The 10,305-nt window shown below is 51.9% G+C and overlaps 2 protein-coding genes and 1 long non-coding RNA gene across 3 annotated transcripts; 1 reads left to right on the top strand and 2 right to left on the bottom strand.

Moving 5' to 3' along the window:
• Window positions 1-328: 328 nt before the first annotated feature.
• LOC131482883 (IQ domain-containing protein F5-like) lies at window positions 329-2,791 on the bottom strand. Its single transcript, XM_058678927.1, has 4 exons — window positions 2,680-2,791; window positions 2,503-2,538; window positions 1,680-1,736; window positions 329-765 (listed from the first exon to the last, which is right to left on the bottom strand). The coding sequence occupies exons 1-4, from the start codon at window positions 2,695-2,697 to the stop codon at window positions 334-336; spliced, it is 543 nt and encodes a 180-aa protein (XP_058534910.1). The 5' UTR covers window positions 2,698-2,791; the 3' UTR covers window positions 329-333.
• LOC131482884 (uncharacterized) lies at window positions 2,792-6,862 on the top strand. The gene is made up of 2 exons (XR_009247373.1): window positions 2,792-2,908; window positions 6,481-6,862. It is a non-coding gene; the product is annotated as an uncharacterized LOC131482884 (long non-coding RNA).
• Window positions 6,363-8,256, bottom strand: LOC131482882 (IQ domain-containing protein F5-like). Its single transcript, XM_058678926.1, has 3 exons — window positions 8,086-8,256; window positions 7,758-7,904; window positions 6,363-6,806 (listed from the first exon to the last, which is right to left on the bottom strand). The coding sequence occupies exons 1-3, from the start codon at window positions 8,101-8,103 to the stop codon at window positions 6,378-6,380; spliced, it is 594 nt and encodes a 197-aa protein (XP_058534909.1). The 5' UTR covers window positions 8,104-8,256; the 3' UTR covers window positions 6,363-6,377.
• Between the last annotated feature and the right edge of the window lie 2,049 nt (window positions 8,257-10,305).

Consider the following 10,305-nt stretch of genomic DNA (forward strand, 5'->3'; position numbering starts at 1 on the left):
CGGGGGTGTGAAATATCAAAAACAGGAGAGTGAAGGATAGCCCAGGCTTCCAGGGGGCACCAGTGGGGCACAGATCAGTGAGTCTCCCTGAGCCAGCTGCCTCTAGGCCCAGCACTCCACCCAATCTATCACAGTCCTGCTCCCCCCAGCACAGAGCTCTCTCAACCCCTTCTGCACCCCAGACCCCAAACATCCCTCCTTCTGAGTGCTCAGTGCTCACTTGTGAGAGGCCCCGGGTCTGTAGCCATACCCTCTGACCCTCCACTGGGACGGAGACCTCCCAGAGCTCTCCCAACACAGAGACCTGGCCAGCGGTGGTTGGAACAGACCTGGTCAGTTCTTTATTGGGAAGGGGATGCAGTCTGTAATCCGGCAAATTTGGGGTCCAAAAAGCACGTCCATCTGCAGTCTGAGCTGGCCTGATGTGATCTCGTAGATGCCATTGAGCAAGTAGCGGGTGTGGCTCTTACGAAGACGCCAGAAGCTTTGGATGATGTGGGCCGCGCTGAGCAAAGTGCAGTATCGCCTTCGGGCGCGGCACATGCGGTACCAGCTCTGTAGCCTAACGGCCGCCCGGACTTCACACAAATAGAAATCCAGCAGCTCCTGCCGCTGTTTCTGCATCTGCTTCGCCTGTGTCTGCCGCCACCAGCACTGAATGACCCAGGCTTGGAGCGCCGCGTGCAGGAGGGTGCGGCGGAGCAGCGTGCCGCGCCACCAGGCCTGGATCTTGGTGCTCATCATGACAGCATTAGGGGGCAGCGGCTTGGCAGAGAGGAGAGACAAGGCACTCAGGAAACCATAGCCCAGGCCCACAGTGCTCCAGGGGTGGAGAGTGGGGCGTCTCAGCAGCAGGAAGGGCCAATGTGACCCCGGGAGAGCTACTAAAGGCTCTGCTGCCACTCGCTGCCATGTTGCTGATTCAGGCACAGTGGATGCTTTGTCCTGATACCCGAATCCCAGTACTCCCACCTGCAGCTGTTCTCTCTGCACTGGGTTCCTCACCCTCTTCGTCAGGGGCCTCACTGGCCCCTGTTGAGCAAGCATCTACAGACTTAGGTGCCCAAGGTACCTTGCTCCCCTACTGCCATGGGTCTGACCTCCTTACTGGGACCCATAACCTTCCCATTAGACCTCCCACCTGCCAGAGAAGCGGCAGCTCCCACCCATGCCTGGTACTCACTTCTGTTTGCTCTTATCGCCTTAACCCTCAATTAACGCAAATATACATGTGCACATGTGCACATGCACACACACAATTTGAGCCTTGGGTTTCCCGGCTCACCTGTTCTCCCGCACTCCAGCCCTGCCCGCCCCACCCCTGCATGCTCTGCTCCTCCCTTGGGGCCTTCTCTGCCCTGCCCCTCAGTCTGGGGGCCTCTGTCTCAAGCTGACAAGGAAATGGGAGAAGAAGAAAGCCAAGGAGGAGTCGGTGCCTGTTCATGCCAGCTCCGGACGGACCCCTCGTTCATCCTGGGTGCTCGGGGCAGCCTTGGTGGACGACGGCTGCTCGGCATGGGGGATTAATAGCATCACGCTTTTCTGACCCACATGTCCATCTCTGGGCAGTGTCCTTTGTGGTCAGCCCTTACTGTGGGCCCTAGAGAGGAGTCGTCCCTGTGGGGTGACACAGGTCAGATCTGTCATCCCACCTGGTGGGGGAGGGCTGTGCCACCTACCTTTGGCTTTGGCGGGGGTGGTGCCACATCTCCCTTGATCTTTTCTGCCTTCAGTTTCTGTGTGGTCAACACGGGTTCAACATCACTGCTTGTATTTTTCTTAGCTCAGAAAGTATCTACTTAATTTTAAATGGATCAAAAACAAAGCTTTAATAAGGAGTCACTTGCACATTGCAAGGGACCTAGTCAAGAGATCCACAGCCAGGTCTGGCAGACCATCTTTAGTTCCACCAAGCCTGGCCCTCCTTCAGCAGCCAGAGTCAGAGGGGAAGGCGGGGCCGGTTGTGCCTTGCGGTAGTCTGGGCTTCTTCCTTAGCTGGTGAGGGTGAGGCTGCAGATTTTTCTGTTGTGTTTCACTGGAGCAAAGCAGTGATTCTCTTAAACTTTTGTGTTACTCTACCTGGTTTCTCCTTTTTTTTTTTTTTGCGGCTAGAAAGAGCTCTTTTCGGAGGCAGTAGTATACGTGCGCGTTCATGCGTGTGTGCATGTATTCCATATGTGCACATACATACATGTATGTGTGTGCATATGGCCATTGCATGTTGTGTGTGGGGGGGTTCTTGTTCTTGATCATTTTAGTGTTTCTTACCTCTACTCCCACTGCTTGCTCAACAGTGCATGCCCGGAGCCAGGCCAACTCTCACGCACCTCCCTGGTTCCCACAGTGCTGCTCCATACCTCCCATGGGGCTGTGCATGTACTGCTCCACGCCCTGTCCCGCCCATCTCCATCCTTGGCTCTGCTCACCCAGGAGAGGGAGGGCATTTGGGGATGGGGCCAGAGATGGATCCTGCACTTCCAGGGACTCCCTCCTTCCACTTACCTCAAATTTTGGTGTCTTTTCTTCTGGGCTAGGTTTCTGTAATCAGAGTGTCGGGTGGGGAGCAGGAGTGAGGACCAGTCTAAGCGGTCCTCTGCTCCCCGCTCTTCCCTGGGTCCCATGCCACTGTCTGATGCTGTCCCTTAACACCCCGGAAGAATGCGAGCAGCCTAGTCTTACACAGCACTGACTGCCCATGGTTGGAGCCGGTGGTTCAGGTCATCATTCCCCTGTGGTAGCTGCTTCCTTCCTGCTGACAGGGGCAGGAAGGGTGTGGAGGAGAGGATCGCGATGTCACAAGGGCAACTGTGACCAGGGGACCAGGTTGTCTCCTCCAGGTCAGAGCTGTTGGGGGAAGAGGAGACACCTGCTGGGGACGGCCTGGCGTCCTCAGGGAATCACAGCCCACGTAAGTCTGTCCTGTCCTAAGTATGATCTCCAGGGTAGCTCAGTCACAGACCCTTCTTTCAGCAGGTACTGGGCTCAGAGCAGCTCCTGCCTGACCTCTGTGCCAGCTTCAGCCAGACCCACCCCCATCTCCCTGGCTTGCTGCCACATCGCCCTCCTCTGTGGCCAGCACAGTTGTTGAGACCATTTGAGGCAGAACCAGCATAGGAATCGTCTCTCTTTGCCTTTCCCTCTCTTGCTGTAACGCTGCCTTTCCAATAGATAAAGAAGTATTTAAAAGAGAGAGAGAGATTCTCACCCCAAATGGCCACAGTGACCGAAGCTGGGACAAGCTGAAGCCAGGTGGCTAGAACTCCAATCAGCTCTCCCACATGGGTGACCCCATGCACTTGGACTATCTTCTGCTGCTTCTCCAGGTGCATTAGCAGGGAACTGCATTGCAAGCTGGGACTTGAACTGGCAGCCATACAGGATGCTGGCCTCACAGGCAGCAGGAAAACCTGATACGCCACAGCCCTGCTCTCATTTTGTAATTTTGCAAAGGAATACTTTCATATCCAGGGCTTTGTAATTTCCCAATGGATTCTGGTTTGCCTTTAAAATTTTTTTATTTTAAATTTTGAATTTTATTGTATAATCCTGTATAGTCTGGGATTCCCCTCCCCCCAATTTCTATTTCCCGACTGATTTTTTTTTAAGCTGCTAGGCCACGCCGCCGGGCCCATTCCCGACTGATTTTTCCCATATGGTCACAACAGTGCATTTCTTTCTTTCTTTTTTTTTTTAAAGATTTATTTTATTTTCATTACAAAGTCAGATATACTGAGAGAAGAGACAGAGAGGAAGTGGAGCTGCCGGGACCAGAACCAGCGGCCATATGGGATCAAGGCGAGGACCTTAGCCACCAGGCCACGCCGCCGAGCCCAACAGTGCATTTCTTTATAAGGAGTTAAAATTCCATCAGTCTGCTATTTAAGTGTACCTTGATATTGCTGTACAGATAATGTCTGACAGTCCATTATACCATTGTCTGGATATGTCCAACACTTTCACTGCGAGTCCATCTCTTGTTTGCATGTAGGGATGCATGTTGCATTGTGTCTTCATTTCTGGATATGGTAGTCTCCATTATTCCATTAATATACATTCCAGTTTGCATGATGGTTTCCTTATATTGGAGAGAACACATGGTATTTGTCTTTTTGGGATTGATTTCTTTCACTGAGCATATTGGTCTCTAGTTGGGAGCATCTAGTTGCAAATGGTATATTTTCATTCTTTTTAATGGCTGAATAATATTCCATGGAGGAGATGTACCACAGTTTCTTTAACCACTCCTCTTTGGATGAGCATCTGGATTGTTTCCATGTCTTTGCTATTGTAGATTGTGCTGCTGTAAATGCAGGATTACAAATCCCCTTCTCACATGTAATTTTAATTTCTTTTGGGTATATTCCTAGGAGAGGGATAGCTGGGTCTTATGGCAGGTCTATTTTCATTTTTCTAGAAACTATCCATACTGATTTCCATAGTGGTTATGCTAGCCTGCACTCTCACCAGCAGTGAAGGAGGGTAGAGGGTACCTTTCTCCCCACATCCACGTCAGCAGGTATTGCTAGTTGAGTTCTGTATGTAGGCCAGTCTCACTGGAGTTAGGTGGTACCTCAATGTGATTTTCATTTGTATCTCTCTGATGGCTAGGGAGCATCTTTTCATATGTCTGTCAGCCCTTTGAATCAGTTCTTTTGAAAAATGTCTGTTCATTTCCTTTGCCCATTTTTTTCACAGTTTTTTTTTTAATGTCCTTGGGTTTCTGAAGCTCTTTGTAAATCCTGGATATTAGTCCTTTATCATTTGTTATAGTGTGCAAAATTTTTCTCCCATTCTGTTGGTTGCTTCTTCACTTTGTTGTTTCCTTTGCTGTACAGAAGCTTTTTAGTTTGATGTAGTCCCATTTGTTCATTTTTGCTTTGACTGCCTGTGCTTTTGGTGTCTTTTCTAAGAAGTCTTTCCCCATTTCTATTTCTTGGAGAGTGCTTCCTATGTTTTCCTTTAATGGTTTGATGGTTTCTGGGTTTAGATTTAGGTCCTTGGTCCATTTAGAGCTGATTTTTGTATAATGTGATAGGTACGGCTCTTGCTTCCTAATTCTGCAAACTGCTACCCAGTTGTCCCAAAACAGCATTTATTGAATGGACTAGGCTTTTCCCCCTGGATTATTTTCAGTTTTCCTGTCAAAAATTAGTGGTCTATACATGTGTGGGCTCCGTTCTGGTGTTTCTATTCTGTTCCATTGATCTTCCTCACATGGATAGGTGTGTGGTGGTCAGCAATGTTTCATGCTAACAAGCTCAACTTTGGATTTTCATGTGGGCTGGAGCATCAATCTGACTCATATAGATCTTCCTGTCTCTCCCCATCAAAACCACCAGGTCTCAGTCCCCTTGCTTACCTGCAAATACAGTGACCTTGTCATTGGGTGTCCCTCAGGACTCCTTCTTCACTTACAGGAGGCCAGTGAGTGAAACCCGGTGTTGGTTGGCACTCCGGCCACCCACATGCCCAGGAAGCCTGGACCCCTAGCACGAAGCCTGGCCTGGCACAGGTTCACCCAGCCACAGTCACATGGCTGGGAGATCCAGACACCTGCACCTCTGAGCAGACTTACCTGGACTCCACCCACCAGTAAGGCAGTGAGCAGAGCCATGATCCTGAGTATTCCCAGAGCCATCCAAGATCTCCCCACAGCATGATCGCAGTGGATGGAGGAAATTCTTGGACCTCGGGCTTGGACAAGCCCAGGATTTGCCCACCACTTGGCAGCGGTGGACAGGGAGCTAGGATCCCTAGCAGGAAGTCTGGCCCTGCATAGGTTCTCCAGACTTCCACATCTCTGAGCAGATCCAGACACCCGAGACTCTGGGCAGATTTATCTGAAACTTTCACAGTTTCACTGTCTCTCTGCATTTCAAATAAAATGAAAACAATAAGTAAGAAAAATTGACTAGCACAACTAGAAAAGGTTGCCTTTATCCAATGAAATTTTATGTTATTTTAATGTGATAACATCTTCATATATGACACTGAAAAATATTAAAATATACAAATGGATGTATGCATATATATATATATGCAGAGACACCATCAGAGAAAACCACTGTGAGTGAGGCAGTCTAACAGATTGTGGCCCCAGAGCTCACCTTCTCCTGGGAAGGACATAAAATAGACATTACTCCTGGCCCAGCACTCCACGCATGACAGACTATCACAGATCCTGCTCCCCCAGCACAGAGCTCTCTCAACCCCTTCTGCACCCCAGACCCCAAACATCCCTCCTTCTGAGTGCTCAGTGCTCACTTGTGAGAGGTCCTGGGTCTGTAGCCATACCCTCTGACCCTCCACTGGGACGGAGACCTCCCGGAGCTCTCCCAACACAGAGACCTGGCCAGCAGTGGTTGGAGCAGACCTGGTCAGTTCTTTATTGGGAAGGGGATGCAGTCTGTAATCCGGCAAATATGGGATCCTAGAAAGATGTCAAGTTCAAGTCTGAGCTGGCTTTCTGTGATTTCATAGGTGCCCTGGAAAACACCACGAGTATGGCAGTTGTGCCAGCGCCAAGAAATCTGGATGATACGAACAGCATTGAGCAATCGACAGTATTGCCTTCGGATGTGCCACATGCGAAACCAGGACTGTAGCCTGCCAGCGGCCCACGTTTCCCGGGCATAGACCTCCAACGCCGCCCGTCGCCGCCTCTGCAGCAGGATCATCAGCGTCCGCCTCCACCAGCACTGAATGACCCAGACTTGGAGCGCCATGTGCAGCAGCGTGCGACGGAGCAGCGTGCCGCGCCACCAGGCCTGGATCTTCCTGGCTGCCGCATCCTTGTTGGAGGGCGGCTTCATTTCCAGGGGGGAGGAGAGTTGAGGGGAAAAGAAAAGACACTCAGAAAGCATTTCTGCACTCTCCTCAGCTTCAGGGTATGCCTGGTGAGGGGTCTAAGCCTCTTTCAACAGACCCTCCATCTCAAGTTCAGGGGCAGTGAAGTGCTTATGAACCTGTGAGGCCAGCTTAGCCTCCTGCCTTTGCCTGGTCAGTTAACACAAAAGGACTCGTACCATTGACTTCTGGGTCCCAGGGTCCCCATGTGCAGAGTAACACCAGACCCTGATCCACTTGCACTTGAACCCTATTCAGGATCCTATAGAGCCCCCCATCTGCTGCAGAAGGGGTGTCTTTGCCCACCTCTCCTCCCACACTTCAGCCCACACCCACAGGCCACTCCCTTCTCTCTCCCACATCATGGCATGAAAAATTGCCCTGCCCCACACTGTGTGGAGATTTTCTCATTGATATCTTCCACGTCTTCCAGTTTTCACATGTTAAACTTCAGTTAACACAGACTTAGCTCATGTGTGCTTTTGGCCTTGGATTTCCCTTCGCCTGGCCATGGTGCTCTCCAAACACAAAACTCCCTGCCCCCGCCCCACCCCTGCATGCTCTGCTCCTCCCTTGGGGCCTTCTCTGCCCTGCCCCTCAGTCTGGGGGCCTCTGTCTCAAGCTGACAAGGCAATGGGAGAAGAAGAAAGCCAAGGAGGAGTCGGTGCCTGTTCATGCCAGCTCCGGACGGACCCCTCGTTCATCCTGGGTGCTCGGGGCAGCCTTGGTGGACGACGGCTGCTCGGCATGGGGGATTAATAGCATCACGCTTTTCTGACCCACATGTCCATCTCTGGGCAGTGTCCTTTGTGGTCAGCCCTTACTGTGGACCCTAGAGAGGAGTCGTCCCTGTGGGGTGACACAGGTCAGATCTGTCATCCCACCTGGTGGGGGAGGGCTGTGCCACCTACCTTTGGCTTTGGCGGGGGCTTTGGTTGGGGAGGAGGAGGAGGAGGAGGCGGAGGGGGTGGCTTCTCTTTTTTCTGCTTGGACTTTCTCCTCCACTCTGTGGTTTCCTCAACATCTTCGATGACAATTTCACAGAACTGGCCATCCTTCTGTAACCAGAATCAGAGGGATAAGTAAGGCCACATAGTGTTGTGTGCAGCTGGTGTCAGTTCCACCACATACCCCACCTCTTGGTTTATGCAGCAACCCTGGACTTAGATGTATGCCCTGATTAGTTGTGGACATCCACCCTCCCCTGCCTGCCCCCTTGGCGTGGACTGACTCTCTTACACAAAATCGTATGCCCATGACTTGCAGATGGAAGTTTCAAATCCCCCCAGGTCTATCATTCCCTAAACTGCCCATGGTTAGGGTCTAGATGGATCCATTATGCTCAGGTCTGCAGCCCTGTGGCCAGGGCACTGGGAGGAAAGGGGAACAGGGGAGGAGGGTGGTGATGTCATAAGGGTAGCTATGACTCAGGCATCAGAATGGCTGCCAACAAGGAAAGCCTTATTAGTGCAAATGTAAGTGCTTTTGTCCATTTTTTTCTATCTGAAACGATAAGTATTTATCCCCAAAAGCAAGGCATTGGAATACAAGGTACTTATAGCAATAACAGAAAGGTGTTTGTGGCAAATTATTTTGGACCCATTGAGACAATTTAAGCATCTATTGATAGGGAATTTAATCACATTGAATACTATAACACCATGGATAGCAGGGTAAGTCTCTGCCTGTGGTGCCAGCATTGCATATGGGCATTGATTAGAATCTCTGCTGCTCCACTTTGTTTTAAGATTTTATTGGAGGGCCCGGCGGCGTGGCCTAGCGGCTAAAGTCCTCGCCCTGAATGCCCCGGGATCCCATATGGGCGCCGGTTCTAATCCCGGCAGCTCCACTTCCCATCCAGCTCTCTGCATGTAGCCTGGGAAAGCAATGGAAGACGGGCCAAGGCCTTGGGACTCTGAACCTGGGTGGGAGACTTGAAAGAAGCGTCTGACATGAACTAGTGCCCATATGGGATCCTGGTGCATGCAAGACAAGGGTTTAGCCACTAGGCCATTGCAGCAGGCTCTGATGCTCCATTTCTGATCCAGCTTCTTGCTTATGACCTTGGAAAGCAGTGGTGAATGGCCCGAGTGTTTGGGTCCCTATACCCACATGGGAGACTGGAAGAAGCTCCTGGTAACAATGACCAGGGTTTCTTTGGGATCTCTCACATGGATGAAGGACCCATTATTTCCAGGTTGTCAATTGTTTCAGCTCCACATTTGGGATCTAGGAGTTAAACTGGAAGTTCCAGAGAATTTGCCTGGGCTGTGGGAGCTCAAGACCTGAGGTCCCTGGCAAGGCTGCCTGCTTCTCTCCGCTTCTCAGGGACTTACTAGGTTTTTGTCTCCTTTCATGTCTAGGGTATAATGAGGCACTGCACACTGTCAGTGCTCTGAGCCCCCAGCTCCACATGGTCCTGGTGATGGGACAGTTGGCCCCCAAGACAGCCCAGTGGGAGCTGGGCAACTAGGTGGAGCAGCTCCTCTCCTGACAGGTTGTCTGGGCTGCACCTGTCCCCCCCGGCTGACTCCCAGCAGGCCCTGACCCCCATGACTGACCGGATATGTTAAGTGCAAAGGCTATGCTGGATGGGAAGAAGCTGACAGCTTCATGCCTTTCTTCCCATGTGACTGAGTGGCAGGAGCCACTACCTGGAAAGCTGGTTAGTCCTGTGGAAATTTCTCTCCTCCTGTTCCTGTTTCAGGAGGTGTTCTCTACTTGTGCCAGGAGGGGGAGGAGTGAGCTCCTCCAAGAGTGCCCACCTGACCCCAAGAGGCACAAGGGCAGGCCAAGGCAATAGGTCCTGAGCTGAATCTGAAACCTGTACCTGCCAATGGTTTTGGGCATCAGACTGGACTTTGGACCTGAAAATGTGCCCTAGTTGCCCTGTAACCCCTGCTGTGCCCTGCACCAGCCAGCCCTGTCTGCTTGTTTACTGCCTGCCCCCTCCCAGCTAGCCCCAGAGCTTTCGCCCCATCCCCAGCCTGTGCCGGCAGAGGGAGTGTTCCGTACCGGAGGAGGAGGCGGCTGGCACAGCTGCCATCCCTTGGCTCCTGCTCTGACAGTAGCAGTGCCTGTCCCCACTGTGGCTCAGCTGAAAGGTCTTGCCATGCTGCCTCTAAGGGTCCTTGCCGGTATGGGCTGTGGAATCCTGGCCCTCCCAGCTGGCCCTGGCTGTGGCCAGACTCTCTGGCACCTGCTGTGATTTAAGGTGCCTGAGAAAGGCCTGCAACAAAGCAAAGCCAGGTTTCTACAGCTCTTGGGGAAGGAGTTGGAGCAGGCATCCTGCATCTCTTGGCGCCTCTGCCAACCTAGAGTCAGCAAGTCAGTGTGGTGTAGGCCAGGGCCCCTATGCAGCCACTAGGTGGAGTCTAGGCTTGGCTAGGGTACCTGTCCATCAGCTAGGATGTGGGAGGCCGGTGGCGGGGCGAGCCCTGAGGAAAGAGCCCCTGCAGG

The sequence above is a fragment of the Ochotona princeps genome, chromosome 21 (assembly GCF_030435755.1).
Source record: "Ochotona princeps isolate mOchPri1 chromosome 21, mOchPri1.hap1, whole genome shotgun sequence".
Classification (NCBI taxonomy): Eukaryota; Metazoa; Chordata; class Mammalia; order Lagomorpha; family Ochotonidae; genus Ochotona; species Ochotona princeps.